The 19216-nt window shown below is 45.8% G+C and overlaps 1 protein-coding gene across 1 annotated transcript in view; it reads right to left on the reverse strand.

Moving 5' to 3' along the window:
* LOC119434663 (papilin) overlaps window positions 1–19216 on the reverse strand; it is a 105002-nt gene that overhangs the window by 49042 nt on the left and 36744 nt on the right. Inside the window, exons 13-22 of the mRNA XM_037701759.2 lie at window positions 16964–17149; window positions 15355–15543; window positions 13599–13781; window positions 11106–11247; window positions 9976–10156; window positions 7320–8303; window positions 5524–5694; window positions 3742–4119; window positions 2592–2868; window positions 718–851 (exon numbers count right to left, since the gene is read on the reverse strand). Of these exons, the coding sequence (XP_037557687.1) occupies window positions 718–851; window positions 2592–2868; window positions 3742–4119; window positions 5524–5694; window positions 7320–8303; window positions 9976–10156; window positions 11106–11247; window positions 13599–13781; window positions 15355–15543; window positions 16964–17149 (2825 nt within the window). The remainder of the gene's footprint in view (window positions 1–717; window positions 852–2591; window positions 2869–3741; window positions 4120–5523; window positions 5695–7319; window positions 8304–9975; window positions 10157–11105; window positions 11248–13598; window positions 13782–15354; window positions 15544–16963; window positions 17150–19216) is intronic.

Raw genomic sequence — 19216 nt, forward strand, 5'->3', positions numbered from 1 at the left:
TAATAAACTAATTTCACGACGAGTTTCACTATGTACCACCACTGCTGCAAACATGCTGGTACTAGTAGTAGTACTAATTCTTAGCGGGCTGAAGGGCAACTATGGTAAGAAACATGTTTTTGTACCATGGCAAGCCTGCTTAGCACTCGAGATAAAAATGCAGGGAGGTGAGAATAAATGAGTTATACAATAGGAGTCACACCCCAAATTCCCCTTAACTTTCACTGGAAAAACTCGCAATGTCATTGTCCTCAGCATTACCCTCAATGTTGCCCTGAAACCAAGTACAGCAAAAGCGGTGAGGCTATTGTCATCTTGGCACGTGCAGGGCCATTGCACATGCACTCTGAACCAGGTGAAATTGGTCTCTTGGATGGAAGAAGAAAGAAACAGAGCTTTCAAACAGGACACAAGGTGAAAAAAATTATTAAGAACTTGAAATTTCGGCCTCTACACGCAGGTGCCTTGTTAACAGCCATTGTGACTTTCATGTTGTTGATGCAGCGTCAGGCTTCTTTCTTTTGTTTCTTCAAATACTAATTTTTCCCCTTTGTAAGCATCCATCCCATTTCATCACTACTGCTTTGTATAAAATAGGGGTACAGTTGCTGGCAAGCATCAACGTGTGCCTTTTCCTTTCTACATCCATTGTTTGGCCATGAAAGACGTGAACCGAGCTAGTGCTTCTGCCTTCCTGACATGAAAGACAAAACACACCCATAGAGCAGCCTCTCGCACTCGCAGCCTCTGCCATCCGGTCCTTGGGCAGCAGTGTGCTGGTCGGGGCAGCAGCCATACGGCATCGCTGTGCACGGACAGCCACCAAAGCCAGGTCCACGGGCCGGTGTTCGCTAAGATCAGAGGGCAAGACCATCAACACACACTGAGTACTTGCACATGACAACAAAACTACGAAAAGAAAGATAGCAATACCATAAACAAAGCTAAGACGTTTGCTTGGGTGTATGGGATACCGGAGGGAAGACTTGTGCCAGCCTTAATTCTCACTTCTTTATTGACCCAAAACACTCCGAGTCACAGCAAAGAAATGGGAGCAAAACACTAAAATGTATGCTGGTTCCAATGCAATACTTCAACAGTATAAGAGAGAGGACACTCCTAATGCAAAGTATAAGCTTAGCCTGGATTATTGAAGGCTGCTGTGAGCATTTTACTGCATGCACTACAGTGGGCAAGTGATCATATGAGTTACAGAATGCATTGTTGTTGTTTACGCTTTTATCTTTCACCATTTAGTGTGATGTAAGTGGAATCTCGTTGATACAATCTTCACGGGAACCGGAAAATAAAATGTATCATCTGAAAGTCGTTTTATCTGAAATACATTGCTCCTGTAAAACATTGGCTGGGAAAAGAACAAAAAACGTATTATCCCAAAAAGCATATTATGCAGAATCGTATCAATGAGATTCCCCTGTAACCATTATTTTGTTGCGATGCTTAGCTTCAGGTCTTGACTATCTTCGGCCACTCCCACTCTCAAGTTATTGTTCATAACAGGCATTATGTATTTTCGCATTCTTGTTTTATTTGTCCACAATAGCGCATCGAGGTGTCACACATGACCATTTCAATTTCTCCATTACCGAGAAGTAGCTTTCACTTTGTACCTTCACATAATAACTATACGTAGCCCAACAGATATTGCTCATTTGCAAAATGTCTTACAAATCCTCAGCTCTGAATGCCACAGCACTTTTACAATATCTCTCTTATAACAGCAGCAGCCACAGGCAAGTTGCCTGCAAGTACAGTCTTCAAATTTTCCAGAAGCATGCTGTTGCATGTGTGTTCAAATTCCAGGCTAACCAACAGTCATCCTGGTCAGCCTGCAGGTTTTCTCTTACACAAGAAGGCATGCAACAACTTCCTGTACACTGCCATGGAAGCTGCTGTGTCATCTGTGATACTTCTGGTACTCCAAAACCCTTAATGAAGGCAAAGGGTAGAGCACCCTCCCCAGACACCCAACGTGACAGTGCCGACAGACAACACAATGGCTGTACTGTCTCTCACACTCTATTCCTGTCCTTGCTTTGCATTATGTACCAGCTAGTTTGACCTGAAACAGTAAGGGTGACGATTTGGGCTAGTTGGTTTGGGCTCAAAGGTTTTAGTCTGCGTCACTTTTATTGGTTGTTCTCACGCACTTTGCCTTTTTTTTTTTGGAAGTAAACCAGTGGTTGATAGTGTAGCGGTTGTTCTGTCCTTTCTATCTGTCTACGCCACAACACATTCTGCTGAAAAAATGCATCCTTTGACCTGACACTTCCACTGCATTGTCAGAAGTGAACTCCAGATGCATGTGACGTAGTCTGTGTAATTTGAAAGACGATGCACATTACGTTGCGTTTTGTGCGTTAGGCTGAAGACAACATTACGGCCAATTCATCATGAACCCATGGCCCAGACGTACAGGTCACGCAAGGTGTACAGATCCTGCAATGCCACTGAGCACACTACCATGGCCAAGGACTGCAGCTTCTTTGCTAACACACCACCCAATCAGATATGCATTCATCAAGCCTGTCACAAGTGGACACGCAATGAGAAGTGCCTGATTCACTCACTTGGTCAGGGCAGCAGCCGTAGGGCATGGTCTCACAGCCACACCCGGCCAGGTTGGGTCCGCGGGCAGGAGTGCGCCTGTCGAGGCAGCAACCAAACTCTGTGATCTGGCACGGACAGCCCGCCATGTCGGGGCCCTCAGCAGGAGTGACATCGTCAGGGCAACAACCGTAGAGCAGACGAGAGCAGATGCACCCTTCAAAGTTGGGACCGCCAGCCGGAGTGTGCTTGTCTTGGCAACAGCCGTATGGATAGTTGTGGCACGTGCATCCGTAGTACCTGACAGCAGAAAGAACAAAAAAAAAAAATCATCCCAGACTTCAGCGACTCTTTCATTCACTTTACTCAATGACCGACTGCAAACAGCATTTATGAGTCTCCAACTTCTTGATACATTTAGAGACTGCTACGTGATCTTGAGAATGCTGTGTTTTAGAATTACAGAATGTTAGTCAATGAAGTGTCGTGGTCATGTCATCATCATTGTCATGCCGCAGTCATCGTCGACAGGCCACGGTCTTTGTTGTTGTCTTTGGTGTCATTTTGTTAGAGCGGCGTCATCACTTTTGTGCCGTTAACTTCTTTCTTAATTTGTGTCATTCTCATAAGCCACATTTCAACGAAAGTGTAACAAACAAAGAAACAAACAAGATCAGTGCATTGTCTAGCTTCTAACTGTCATTTACAGTGAAAAGGATGATGTGCATATGTTTCATGAGTCAGCATGGAAAGCATGGAAAGAAGATATCAATAAGGAGATAAGAGAGAAGAAAATGAGAGAGAAGATAAAGAATAAATAATATTAATTTCACATTGAATGTCATGTCACACAAATGTGAAAGATTCCCCAAAACTGATCGACCAAGAATCGCTCCCACATCTCTGATCCAAGATACTGTATGATCAATACAATCAATCAATACAAGATAATCAATACAAGATACAAGATCAATCAATACAAGATACTGTATGATCATGTGCTGTCTGCTTTTCGTACATTACATTTCTTACTGCGATAGAGACTTGCCTTAAGACATAATGTTTTGTGTACCATTAATAAGCACTGGTTTCTTTCATTACTTAAAAGTATGCACAAGGCGATAAAAGTAAGTTAGTGTTTTCTTGCAACTAGGGCATTCATTTTGATCGCACCTGGGGCCACTAGCTGTAGCGATCCCATCAGGGCAGCAGCCATGCGGCGTTGTATGGCAGCTGCATCCAGCCCGGTCTGGTCCTTGGGCTTCCGTCTTGTTGTCAAGACAGCAGCCAAACTCGGTGTGGAAGCAACAGCCCTCGCCGTCTGGACCAAGGACAAAGGACGTGTTGTCTGCACAGCATCCGTACAACGACTCGCTGCAGTTGTCGCACCCCTCGAAGCCAATGCCCGAAGCTGGAGCCAGTCCATCGGGACAGCAGCCGAACTGGGTGCCCTCACATGCCACGGCACAACCGGCGAAGTTCTCACCCTCCGCAGCTTGCAGACCGTCGGGGCAGCAGCCGAATGTGGTGTTTGTGCAGTTTGTCTCGTATCTGTGAACAAAGAACGACGAAAGAAGTTTTGCAGTATTTTTAGGTTGATATCTGTCACCCATCTGTCATTGATAGACCTTTGCGTGTGTCAACCCGCGTATACTACTAACTCAGCTTCAAATGCATTTTTAGCAGAGCAATGTGCCTTCATTTTCCTCCTCCCAGCCATGCGCCATCGAACACTGGAATGACGACGTCACTTGCATGTCCGATTATGACTCTTACCGGAATTATTTTTATGCCAGGCTATACCTAACTGTTACCTCCTAAGAGCATATGTAATATACCTTTTATGTGTCCTGTTTTACATTTGCATTTCACCCCCACTTGGAGTGCAGACACCATAGTAGCCAGGAATCAAATCCGCGTCCCTGCACTCAGCTGCAAATGTTTTACTGGTCCTTTCATGACACTCTGACAGTGTTACTTAGTGCTAGACGATGTCAAAGCTTGTGGGGATTGAGAGTTGCGCCGGTGCCATTGGGCGGGCTTCACCCGTTCTGCCGTCCCCTGAATTTTCCCCGTCCCGCTCCCAACCGGTTCCCACGGTGTTGCTCCACTCACGGTGGTTTGCGGTAAGGGCGGGGCGCTGACGTCACTACGCCGGCCGCATCGGCTGCTAGTTACTGAGCGTGGCTCTCTTATCTCTGGGACCGGCACAAGGTATGTCTGCTGACACCTTTGTGACTAGGACTGGAACTCGCGCACGGTGCCTTTGCCCGTGCGGGGAGCGTGTACTTTGTGCTGATCCTTCCCCAACGCTAAGCCGACGAGCGGTGCCTAGTGCTCGCGCGAGGTTGCACCACGCTGAGCCACACTTGCCGAAAGCCCAAGCCGAAGGAGATTGCCCGAGCTCTCGCGAGTTGACCCATTGGTTATCGCCAGCTTGGTTGCTGTCTTACTTGACCTCTGTATTACTGCTGGAGTACGCTGCATTGATGAGTCAAAGATGCTGTAAGTTTTTATACGCCATGCGATTCGTTTGCTATATGTTGTTTTTTAGCACTGCTGATGCCTTATTGCTTTACATTGTGAAGTACGATATCTTGTATTAGCTGCACACACTGATGCAACCAGCATTTTGTCGAAACGGTGCATTTATAGCCCTATCAACTCGAAGCTTCCAGCTCCTTCACAAACATTCACCGTCCCATACGAGGGTCACCGAGAAACTTCTGCATCATGTATAAGCAACAGCTGGCTGAAAGCTGTTCGGATTTGTCGACCGTGCTTGTCACGATTTTGGCCACAGAGTTCATTTCTTTGTGGGCACAAGTTTGCACAATAAAGTGTTCCCGTTTATTCAGTTAATTGCTTTGTCTTCGTCACACTCCTACATTGAGTGACGACATGACAACCACATGCTACAGCAAGCCATGAGAACAGTGAAATGGACTTTCATACCCTTCACACCCTTCAAAGTTGGGTCCCAGTGCTGCAGTGACATCATCGGGGCAGCATCCAAAGGTTGTGTTGGTGCAGATGACACAGCCCTCAAAGTCAGGACCTTCAGCCGGCGACTTCTTGTCGGGACAGCAACCGAAAGCATGGTGCTCACAGGTGCATCCCTCGAAGCTGGGTGGAGGGCATGACATTAACTTCCGTTAGTATGCATTCCTCAGACATTCCATCAAAAGTAAGACTGCACACAAACGGTTTGAAATAACTCATACTTTTCTATGCTACGCTCATGCAAATTTACCTGCGCTCATAGCAACACATTCCTACATTTCTTTGTTGGACAGATCAGAGAAATCATATTAGGTTACAAAAGCATGTGCTCTCAATGACACACACATTTCCTTTAAGTGAACTTAAAAAGAGGACGCACTAATGTATCTGCAGGATTCTCCATTGTGCAATAGCAAGGTCTATTTACTAAAAGGCAATATAAACATGCCTCCATCTTCATTGAAACACAATTATTAAAGAACACTTATTTGGATTTGTTAATTGCATGAAGGTGTGTTTTAGATCTATAAGCTAAAAAAAAAAAAAAACACTGCCCAAGCACTCCGTACAGATGGTTAACCAGAGAAGCTGAAACGTGCGGCCCCGGTGTTTAGCAGTGGGTTAATCCCGACACTGTATTGAAGTGTTTCTCATTTATTGGTTACATGTTTGTGTTTCTAGTGGAACGCAAGCACTAATGGTGGGCAGATGCTGCTAACCACGACGCCGAGCTAACTCGAGATATTGAACGCATGCGACATTGGCAGCCGAAGGAGCCGGTGTTGTGGGCAGAGCAGGTACGACGCAGAGAACGAACGTCACTAATGGCGCTGCCAATGGCGCGCGCGCTTGGGTGTGACGTAGAGAATGACGTAACTGACGGCGCAGCCAATGTAGACGTTTAGCGAAACATGGGATGAACAGGTTTTTCGTTTCGCCTAGCCATATACAGCTTTCGCTGTAAAAGTGATGCAAGGTGGCTACATACACAGCACTGGCACAGTGCTCAGCGAATGAAATGTGATACTGGAAGTGCGTGGCTGCCGGCCGTTCTTGCGCCATTGATGGGTGCCGGGGACACCAAGATGATGCATTTTTGTATCACGTGAAAGGGCGAAAGCCTGTATGTTGCGTTGTGACTGTATCCAGCCCCTCGAGGGATCACCCAGAGCTCACCGGTAGCGTAAAAAGCACCGGCCACCATACAGTCTGAGTATCACATTTCAATCGCTGGGCATTGTACATTCGCCTCCATTTAGTAGAAAAGACTAACAACAAGCAATCTAATCAGTCTTGATAACCAACTTTCAATTAACTGAGAGATAGCTGCAGCTCTATTCAATGGCATGCCATTTCTTAAAACGACTGCTGAATGCTTCTTACATCCTCCTCAGACCAACAGAGCTCACAGCTGAACAAAAAAATAATTAGTGCACATACGTATTGAACGATTGGTTGATTTAGTAACTGCTGCCTCAGCAACAAGCTCAAGTTAACCTCTGCTTTAGTCTCAGCAACAAACCCAGAGCTTACGATACACCATAGCACAGAGAGACACTCAGAATGTCAGAACAAGAGACAACCCACGAGCGTTACACAAGACATGAGACAGCACACATACTGTCGTTTCATCTTTCTCTGTGCTATGATTTATTATAATGCTGAAGCAGAAAGCCCTAGAATTCTCAATTATAAAGCCCAGACCACAGCAGAGAGATCATTGAGCTCACAAGTAGTGGCATACATACTCGGGACCCAATGCGACAGTAACGTTGTCAGGACAACATCCATGTACTGTCATGTTGCAGATGCACCCATCAGCTGACGCCGCGGTGACATTGTCACGGCAGCAGCCAAACTCGGTCACCAGGCAGCAACCCTCCCCGTTGGGTCCCAGAGCAAAGGTCGCATTGTCCTCGCAGCACCCGTACAGCGACTCCGTGCAGTTCCCGCACCCTTCAAAGTCAGGACCCTCAGCTGGCAAGATTTTGTCTGGGCAGCAGCCATACTTGGTAGCCTCGCAGCCTTCTGCACAGCCTTCAAAGGCCTCTCCCGTCGCGGCAGTCATGCCGTCGGGGCAGCAACCAAACGTGGTATTGCTGCAGTCGCTGCACCCTTCGAATCCTTCACCACTTGCCGGCGTCTTGCCATCTGGGCAGCAGCCGAACAGTGTGTTCTCACAGTCGGTTGGTTCAGTACCACTCCCTTCGATTTCATCCTCACAACCAAGCCCGTCCGGACCTGCGGCCGCAGTCATGCCGTCCGCGCAGCAGCCGTGAGTTGACAGAGAGCAATTGGCAACTGGCGTAACCTGGAAGAAGGGCGGGCAGCCTTCATTGTTTGGTCCCTGGGCCACAGACCAGCCGTCCGGACAGCATCCGTGCATCGTTCCGTGGCAGGGCTCTTCTGTACCCGAGCCCTCGATGCAGTTGAGTCCGCCGGGACCATCTGCTGCGGTCACGTTGTCGGGACAGCAGCCAAACTGGGAGTCGGCGCACGGGACGAACATGGTCGTCGTAACTTCGACGCAGTTGGTTTTGTTCGCATCTTCGGCGGCCGTCACGCCATCTGGACAGCAGCCCCACTCGGCCGCACTACAGTTGGCAAAGAGAGCTGAGTCAGTTGTGGCCAAGAGACAGCCCTCGTTGTTGGGGCCCTCGGCTGGTGTCTCGCCATCGGGGCAGCATCCAAACTGCGTGCCGTTGCAGAGTGACAGCTGTTGACAGCCCTTCCTGGAAGTGGAAATAAGAAGACCATAGGTTGGTAATTAAGGAGTGTACCATAGGGTTGAATGCTTTGCTAACATGAATACTATAGGCACATACAAACAAAATAAACTGCAATTAGCCCTTCATGGGCAATGTATGTGTGACTGAGGCACAGTGTTGGGCTGCTAAGCACGAGGTCGCGGGATCGAATCCCGGCCACGGCGGCTGCATTTCGATGGGGGCGCAATGTGAAAACACTCGTGTACTTAGATTTAGGTGTACGTTAAAGAACCCCAGGCGGTCCAAATTTTCCGGAGTCCCCACTATGGCGTGCCTCATAATCAGATCGTGGTTTTGGCACGTAAAACCCCACAATTTCAGTGACTGAGGCACACCCAGTGTTGGGACCAGAGTGTATTGTTACAAATGTGGGAGGTGCTTATTCAAGCCTTGAAGGCAAGCACCAACAAAATGACTGTGGCGTAGTCGTCATTCGTCCCCTCTTCCCTTCTCATCATCGTGTCTCCTTTCATGCATCATGTTTTCAAGCACGGACACAACAGCTTGTGTAGAAAGTGGTTGTGTTGCTTTGCCAAACTGCAGTAGCTCTCAAGCGTCACTTGTAACAGGCCTTCTGGTATACTTTCTTTTTTTTATATATTTACACTTCAATTTACAATGTATGCAGAGAGAACTATCACTGCGATTTTAACATAAATGCTTGCACACTGCACTTTTAAATTTCAGACTGCATGAATCATTTGCGATAAGTTCCATTATTTCATGGCTCATGACAAGTTCTCGTGCAACAGGTGTTATACTGTGGAACCTCGTTGATACATTCCTCACTGTCGCATTCTTCCGGCTGCTACATTTCGTTTTAGCTGTCCCTATCTAAATCCTATTGACTCCCATGTATTATGTTCCCATTTGCTACGTCGCCATTCTGTAATTCTTCCACGTTTTACATTGCATTTGAACATGGCAGTCACATAAGTTTAGCGGTGCAGAGGAAAATTTTTTCTCGCACATTGCAACAAGCGTACATTGCAACAAGATACTGGTGCGTTGCCATCAGCAACCGATTCATTGCAACAAGCGACCGAAGTTTGCAATAAGTGACCGTGCAGTTGCACAAGCCGGGCATTGCACAAAGATCGAGAGAAAACGTGCACATAGCCATAGCCAAAGCACCCAAAAAAGTGTGCATCGGCTAAAACCTACCGGATACCATGCACACTGGGCCAAATCGTTCGCGTGCAGAGTGACATTTATTTTGGGGCCTGCAAGGGCATTAATTGAGCTGCATAACCACCGGTTCTCTTAAGTCAGCTTCACCGCAATAGAGCCGTGTTATGCGGTGGAACCACACACAAAATATCGCGGTGAAGCTTATCACGAGTGGAAATGGGCCACTGTAGCGAAACATCATACGTGTCCCTTATTTTACACACATGCATGCGCCGTGCCCGGTCACAGTATGAGTGTCGAGACGTCTAATAGTCGTACTGGCAGCCATTCAGAAGTGTTTCTGATGCTGCTGTGGCGATTTGCAACTTCATCTCTGTTATGTTTTTCCGGCTTCTATGTCATTTTACCGTGGTCTCTCGAAAAACATTAACAGGGTTCTACTGTGAGAAGTGCCAGCGAAGGTGACAGAAGTAATAAAAGCCTCAAACAAAAGAAGTAAGCTCACATAAATGGCCCAAATGCCGGGGTCACGCCGTCCATGCAGCAACCAAACTCTGTAGCCTTGCAGCCCCCTTCGACAGGAGTAACCTTGGGGCATCCCGCAAAGCTGGGACCAGCAGGCGTCATGCCATCGGGACAACAGCCATGCTTAGAATCTTTGCAGCCTCCCAGAAGGATCACTTCGTCTGGAATGAAATGAGTTAAATCCAGCGTTAGTACTACCACAAGGTCTTGAGCATAACGAAAATGATCCTACGAAAGCACGACTTGAGCATAAAACTGCTACTGTGCTGGTGCAGGGCTGTGGCAGTATAACAAACGTTTCAGTGAATTTCAATCTGTTAGTACCCGAAATATCTTACACAACTAATTTATTTGTCAGTACACCACTCTGGTGATAACCTCCTCTGCACATTATAACCGCATATTTTCAAGATCAACTGCTGCAATAATGGCACATATTCATACCTCGACTGCAAATGACATCATTCATACATTTGTTGAGATTGTCTTTTTCCATTAAAGTGACACTTTTTATGTTTTACTGCACTTGCGCATACGCTCCTGGTTTTATTTAAGCTCGCGGTTTCCATATAAAATTTCAGTTGAAAGTGTAGCAGTCATGTGTGTCTCTTTCCACTGCTTGCGTTCCATATTATTGCGCTGTAGTTAAGTATGACTTAAGCAGGAAAAGCTAGTGCAATGAAAAGGACATAATGAAGGAACAGACAGCACCATTGTCTGTCCCTTCCTTATCTCCTGTTCGTTAAGCTGCTATTTTCTGATGAAATCGTGAACCAACCAGCCCAAACGCATTCACTTCCACAGTTAATTATGGCCAACATATACAACCACACCCAATTTCCTGTTTTGCTGAAATGCAAGGGCTTTTTCGCCAGTATGCCTGCTCCTAAGTTCATGTACTACTACGTGGCACAACTACTGCAACAGCTAGCTTGCAGACTTGCACATTAATAGATGTCTTATTCTTCTGTCTTTCTTTCTTTATGCTGGATATGCACAGACTCACAGATGGTGCTCCCAATTAAAATGTGTCAGTTGAAAACCAGGAAATGCACCATGTTAAGTATTCATCTTTGCAGAACCATACATAACGATGAAGGCGAGTCATACCATCGTCGCAAGCATTCATGTTGCACGACTCGGTGTCAAACGGCTTCTTGCTGACGTCGCAATTCTTCGGTGCAGCCGGTTTCCCATTGACGTGGCAAATGATAGTTCTTGTGCGCTGACCACCACCGCAGGGCGTTGAACACTGCAAGACGCAAATCATTTGCTGCAAGACAGACTTCACTCGCACGCCACAATCAGCCCCAATACACTGTTCGGTGGTCTTTCAGAATGACTTGCGGCTAAACACTACAGTGGCACACTAACGGAGGGGGGGGGGGGGGGGGGGGTCCGAACCCCCCCCCCCTGAGGCCGAATTTAAGCCCCACCCCCCACGCGTCCAGCTCCACCAGTCCAACGTGTACCTTCAGTGCTCTGTCCCCATTGTCATTACAATTCAGGCGGTGGCTCGAGGTCGAATTTACCCGATTAACAGAAACGCTCTATCATTGTCTTGTATTTATTCATTCACTCTTAAATTCAAGGAGGGCCAACCGCGTGCTCGATGGCTTTACGTTGAATTCCACTTACAATTATTAGGCATTTTATTTGCTGTTGAATTCCTCTGGCTAAAGCACGGAAATTGCAAATCATGCAAAGTGCTTGCCCCCCCCCCCCCCCCACTCTTTCTGGCAGAGATCCTGGGTGCTGACACAGTAAGTATAGGGCATTTGAAAAGCAAATACTTTTTGCGTCAGATCGAATAGGCATATTTTTTCTCATTGTGAATGATTTTCGCCTTGACATCCCTCCCCCTTCAAAAGATAGCAGAAGTGTCTGAATCAGAGAAAACAGCTTAAACTTGTCACATCACCTACTGACATCACTACTGTCATGATCTAGATGCAATACAGTAAAACTTCATTCGTACGTGTTCAAAGAAAAAAAAATGAGAGAAATAACGTACTAACCAGGAAAGTGTACTACCCAATGTCAGTGAAAAATTTGAGACTCAACTGCACCTGACATCCACATAATGCGAAAGCGTTGCCTCGCACATTTTCTTGCTGGAGGCTCGAAAGCATATCCTATGATCGAAGTTTGGCAATGTACCCAACATTGGTGCCAAAAGATGGTGTTTTCCTGGAACGTATGAACCGGTAAAAAAGAAGCGCAACTGTATTGAGTAATTTTTTTTGTTCTCAATAGCGAATGATGGCGCCGGGAAATCGTACTTAACGGGATCGTATCAACGAGGTTCCACTGTCATTGTGGACAAAAAAGATTGGCATTCAGTATTAATCTTTCTATTCAATGAGCAATCTTATTAGAAGAAAATTCATTCCAAAGGAGTACTATAATGTGCGCTCTTCATCAAAAGTTTTCAAGGCACTTGTGCCAATGGCAAGGAGTGTAGCTAGACCTCATGGTGCAGGGCTTCCGTGGCACCCTCTTAGTCCTGAAGCTCACGAGAGAGCCTGAAGCACTATTCCTCGTGAATCTCTGGAGCTCTCAAGCAATGAAGGTTCCACACAGGCATCCGTGTGAGGCCTGGCCGGTGCTGCTGACAATAGCTCGAAAATGGTTGGCAAAAGACTGTAGCGCTTTAGTCTGCCTTATTATCTGCCTTCATTGTCACTTGAAGGTTTCCCCCAAAGGCAGAAGAACTGAATTTTGGGCTATTCTTTTATCACTTGGGCACCATGAGATGCCTAAACGACAGGCTAAGAGATCACAAACGAAAATTGAACCGATACCGAGATGGACCTCTGTCAGTACGTTGTCATGACTGTGGTTGTGAAACATCACTTAACGAATGCTCTACATTGCACAACAACAGAGGTAAAGGACACACGAGAAAACATGGAAGTCAGTTTGATCGCAAAAGCAGGTGCTGGCTGCCGCCAGCAATCTGTCTGTAACACTAAGTAAAAACGAAATTACTCATCTAGTCCACCAAGTCAAAAGTGAATAGACTGCGCTGTTGTTTCCAGCTTCATGTGCATTTGCAAGAGCGGGTTAATTAGAGCTACAAAATGTGGCTTTGGGTCTGCATCACGCCTAAATACCAGCTAAGTAGTGATTGTACACTGTGCTCTCTAGTGCCTACAAGGAACCCTTGTTCTTATCACGCTTTCTTCCTGTTCACATTTCAACTTATGCTGATGCTACAAATAAACAATATTTCAAAATAAAAAAAAAATTTAACCTGTAAGCAATGTACCATCCATGTCTGTCTATCTATCTGCGTCTGCATTGCGTAAGCATTGCACCTTTAGGACCACGAAAGGCATTTTATTTACACTGTGCTAAAGGATTTTGCCGTACAGTCAAACCTCGGTATAACGAAGTTGTACTTGCAGCAAAAAACTTCGTTATATCGAGAATTTCGTTATATCGAGGTTTCGTTAATTCAATCAGGCTAAGATGGGGAAATAAAAATAGTTCGTTATATCGCGAATTTCGTTAAATCGAGGTTCCTTATATCGAGGTTTGACTGTAATACAATCAGGCTTTGAGGGAAACAGATCGAGAGGGGCCCAGCGAGACGCATACCTGATTCCACGGAGCGGCGACCCAAGTGCCGTTACAGACAGCCTCCACGGTACACTCCCGAGTTGAGTTAAGTTGTTCCGCCGGGTCGCACTTGTCGTCCGTCACATTGACGATGCTCCCGTCGATAAAGGTGCCACAGAACACCTTGCGGGTCTGCATGCCATTCCCACACTCGGTGGAACACTGCAGAGGAAAAGAAACGTTCTGAAGCCAGTCAAACTTGAGCAAAGCTTTGGCAGCAGTAGCAGCGGGAGTAGCATAAGACCTTCTGCTTTCTTCTTTCTGGGGTTTTACGTTCCAAAACCAGCTCTGATTATGAGGCACGTCACAGTGGAGGGCTCCGGATTCATTTTGACCACCTGGAGTTCTTTAAGTAGCATAAGACCAGGGAGGTAGAAAGTTGGACTAGTTGGAATGGATGCGTGCTTAAACTAGTGCGGGAAATGACGGCAACACAGAGGTGAGGGCATGGGACATGCGCTGTCTAAGGACTTAAGTTTATCACGAGCAACACACAAAGGAATGCGCCACCTGCACGTGCATGTATATCATGGAACAAATGAGCAAGCAGCACCATGTCACAAAATAGCAAAGAGATAGAGGGATGAGAGACACACCCAGGTATCATGCTGGCTTTGTATACGCAAAGCTTCTACAAGATCAGGGAGTACGTAAAAAAAGCCATTCAAGTTGGGCAATTTGAATTGAGAAATAAATGTGAGACGCCTTCACGCGCTTGTTATCTGCAACTATAACTCTCATATTCTAGAACACTCCTGTGCTCGGCATACCACCTTGACTAAAAAAAAAAAAAAGAGAAAAGCACGGCTGCACATTAATGACACTCAACACTCAGCAGAGATGCTTGAGCGAAAATTTTGCAACAATGTGCTTCACATGTCTACTTGAGTGCACTACAGTGCAATCCTCATTGATACGATCTTCACGGGAACCGGCAAAATAAAATGTATCATCCAAAAATCGTATTATCCGAAAATAATCGTATATAATAAGGAAAAAAATGTGTTATCTCGAAAAACGTATTATGCAGAATCGTATGAACAAGATTCCACTGGTAATTGGGTGAAGGCGTGTCTCTCACGCAACTGCTAATCATATCAAAGGCCGAGGTGTGTCAGCGAAGCGCAGCGTCTTCATCAGTTGAGGTGCAGCATTGTAGTACTCCCCTTGGGAGTCAAGGAAGAGCGTTTGAGTCGTGGTCTGTTTACGAGTAAGAAGGCAAGTTTTCTGGCACAAAATAAAAAAAAACACTTGCGATGTCTCTAGAGGGGAATCCAGCCATTTAGATCGGCTCAACATTTACCTTTATCATACCTTTAAAAGCACCGAAGCGCTTTTTCACGTCCTTTGTAGGTTCGTGGTATATTCCGGTCGGTTACAATTATTCCTTTCTGAAGTTGCGACACACACACAAAAGAAATTGTAATTGTGTTAAGCAGGTATGAAAGCAGTTGTGTGTACGGGCGGGCCTCCAGGAATCACTCAATTTGTCTGTGACAGTTTTTCTCACCAGGAGCACTAACAATTTGTCAAAAGATAGAAAATTACACTGAGCCGTATTTGCAGTAAAAAATGCAGTGAGGAGAGGCTGAGACGACAAATATCTATTGCTACTCTTCTGGTCGGCATTGCCGCGCTCCTGTTGTCCGTGTATCGCCACCAGGAGGAAACCACTCTTAGACACAGATCCACAAGCACAGTTGGCAAAACTGCAACAGTGAGCAGCGTGACTCACGGGGCTCCACTGGGAGTAGTACCACATGTACTGGCACAGGTCGTCCAGGGCACTGTCGTCCTCGTCACAGGGTTTGGTCGTGTTGGGCCGCTTCTCGCCATCGCAGTACTCGTCGGGGAACAGCATCCCCTCCTCGTTGGCGCAGAGCACCTGCCTGGTCTCGATGCGCGACGAGCACGGAACTTCGCACTGCGGTTGAAAGGCGCCATACGGCACGGAATTGTTCAATATTCAGGAACAAAATATTCTCACAGTAACATATATATATATATATATATTTATATATATATATATTATATATTTTTTACAAATAACTGTTACCAGCATTTTGCGCTCACTATGTGGGCTACGTGTTCGGTATCAACATCAGCCACAGGCTGCAGAGAAAAGATAATCAAACAGGAAAAGATAATCAAACAGGACAGGAATCAAACCTGGATTCATTGCATGAGAGATTAGCATTATACTGCAAAGCTGCACACTTATGCTTCCTGTCTTTTTATCTTTGACACAAGAAAGATTGCAAATGCAAACTGCACCACAAATTGCATCCAGGCATCTTAGACAAGCAAAATGCTTAAAAATTAGGCAAGCTAGATGTCCCTCAGCAAAACATTTAGTTGAAGTGTGGTTAGAAGCAAGGGAGCTGTTTTGTTCCATGGCCAACCAGTTACCATCACTGCTTTGCAGATTGTCGAGATGCTGTGTTGTTTCTTCGGGACATTCTACAGAGAACATTAAAGGGAGACCTGTAAATCATGCCACATTTCATCTGCTTTCCCCCTTTTAGAAATATCAGCGATCTGTCTCAAGACGTGATTACACTTCTTGGTTTGGCATAGCCTCTGGCAGAGCAGAACATGTGGCGGGCATGCAGAAATCGAGATCTAAATTTTTTCTGGAGATCTACTGTTGTGAGCTTTAAAAAATGAAACATGCAGGTGCATGCGTGGCCGTTAGACTTGCATAGCACCAATAACAATGTGCTGTTCATCAACCTGAAACTAGGGCAGTTTTCTTCTTTAGGCTCCTCCATCAAGCCAACGTTTCTCCCCATCAGTTTCTTCCACTAAATTTCCTCCGCACAGAGTCAGCACACTGATATCCAATTCACTGTAGTATGCCATGCATGAACCTATCAGATGGCAATCAATGCCACCATTTGCTCATACCATACCATGATCATCTAGATGTAAGATTTTGAAGTGAACGATTAATTTGTACTTCTAGGCTCGAACACAGAACATGGACTGGCACTGACACATAACAGCACAGCATCGACCAGTCATAGATTCTGAGGTCACTGTGCTGAGCATTAGTATAGACTTTGAGATATGCTAGCTAAGCAATTGTAAATCATTGCTAATGTAAGAGCACACACCTATCTTGGTAGTAACTGCTGCAAACATATTATGTAAATCTGTAGGATTTTCTTACTTTTATTGCCATGTCATCTTCTTACTAGGTAACGGTCATGTTTCAGTGTTTGTCTCCTAAATTACATCACCCAAGAGACTCCTAACATAGGTGATTAAGTCAAATCAAACCAAACCAAAAGCTAATCAATGTACACGTGACGATACATAGAACAGAAAATGCAAATACTCACGCCAGACCACGGTGAGGTAACCCATTCCGTGCCATCACAGGTTCGCAGCTCGCAGGTTTGGTTGGTGGGTGGTTTTGCCGCTTCATCACAACCAGAGTCATCCAGCACCTCCACAGTCTCACCACCAAGAGGGTTGATGCACACAACTTCTCGGACCTGAGTGCCTTCTCCACAAAGCCGGTCACACTGCAGAGAATCATCAATCGAAGTCAAAGACGATGTGAGGTTTGAAAAATTGTACATTTCTACTAAAATTTCGTTTGTTCATTTTTTTATTGACAACTTTTTAACATTCTACTTCTGAGTGCATAAGCATAGAAGCATGACACAGATAAGGTGAAAAAGATGAAGAAACTGCCCGCACTATGAGAATGGACAAGCAGATGACTACTGACCCCATACACAGGGAGAAGAAAAGCAAGTTTTGGTCGCTCAGACTTTTGCTGACCAATAGTGACGTATGTTCAGTCACTATGTGGCGTTTTGTGCATGCTTAACATCCACGGACCAGTTTGCAGTACTAGTACTACGGCAATATGAAAATTGTGCGCACACTTTCTGCACATAACTGTGTCTGTGGAAGGTCTACTAAAAACAAAACAGAGTACTGTGCACTGATTGAATACATTGAATTGCATTGAATACATTGAATTGCATTGCAATTGTTATAGACAGAGCCAGAAGCTGATGACGCTTTACGACAGAACTTGGACTTATTGTTCAAACCAGTGATTGGCCTTGGTATGTGCGTCTCAACACTAGTGATAAACTACACTAGTAGTGATAGTGCATGTGCAGATGCCTACATGAATGTATCGCCTGACACAGCAAAAGGAGGCGTACAGTAGGGTCCACTGTTAAATGGAACACCCTAACCAGTGCACAGTAGACTGTTATTAATTTGACTCTGGTTGATTCAACTTTTCTGTTAATTCGATCCCAAATGAAGGGCCCAAGCTTCCGTTATTTCATTCGTAAAGTTGGCGTTCGCGAACTTGACCAGTCAGCGTGCACGTGCTTGACCCCCATGGTGACCCCAATAGCGACCCTTTCAACCCTTTGCGGTCCGTTGTCGGGCAGGGCCCGACAACGCAACATGGCCGTAGCGGTCCGCTGTCGGGCACCGCCCGACAAGGGTGTTCGGGGGTTAAATTACATGGTTTTTCTCACTGTGATTTGTGCGCATTCTTTGTATACATGATGCTCCATCTCTTGAGGGATAAGTAAACCTTGCTTGTTGAAGTTTACTTGTTTTTGCATTAGGGTGCAGCACAATGTTCAGCACGGCTTCTGGATACCAGAGTGTTCTCACTTGCGCGCGGAACCGCACGTTCACGCGGTTCGCTGATAAGCATGACCACTTTTTCACCGCATGCGTTTTACGGTGGTGCATTTAGTGAAAGCGATGATGACTTCAGTGAGGAAGAGAATTACGTGCCTCCATCAGATAGTGATGACAGTGATTAGACAGAAACGAGTGACGAAGACGACGGAGACATCTTGTCGAAAGACAATGAAATGGCGGCAAAAGCTTTTTTTCTGACTTCTAGAGGTTTCCATTCTCAATAGCTTTATTTTGAGGCACACACAGCTGCATAATCATGGTGAGAAAGAACAGCGACACCTGCAGTACCGCCGCAACCTCATCCAACAGCTGGTGGGTGACGTGAGGGCTAGAGCCAAAAAGTGTGGCCCGTCTGCGCGGAAGGAGTGCGAGGAAAGGCTAGATGGGAGGAGCCATTTCATCTACAAGCTCCCAGGCCGAAATAGCAAAGACTGTGCTGTTTGTAGCGATCGAAAAACAAACGGAGGCAGGAGGGAAACTGTGTTTTTCAGCAAAACCTGCAGTAACAACACTGGCCTGCACCCAGAAAAATGCTTCAAGCGGTATCACACGCTGCTCAAATATCAGTAGAGGAGTTGCCTGCAGAATGCAAGAGAAAAAATAAATATCCTGTTAGTTTTTCTTCCACAGTTTGTGTTTTTCTTCACGGCGCCACAAACTGGCAAAATAGTTTCGGACCAGATCAGCCGGAAAGTGGGTAAAAGTTTCGGACCGCAAAGGGTTAATGGCCGCATGTCTCGGTGGAGCTTAGGGGACAGTGAACACATGTCATCTCTCATTGGAAACGCCTACTTTCAGCCTGCCCTAGGAAGGTTTTCAAGCAATAACAGTAGCCCACAATGCCCAATTACAGTATTTAGTCAGTTCTAAAGGGGCACCCTTTTTTATTTATTTTTTTGCAGAAATAG

The sequence above is a fragment of the Dermacentor silvarum genome, unplaced genomic scaffold, assembly GCF_013339745.2.
Source record: "Dermacentor silvarum isolate Dsil-2018 unplaced genomic scaffold, BIME_Dsil_1.4 Seq15, whole genome shotgun sequence".
NCBI classification, from domain to species: Eukaryota; Metazoa; Arthropoda; class Arachnida; order Ixodida; family Ixodidae; genus Dermacentor; species Dermacentor silvarum.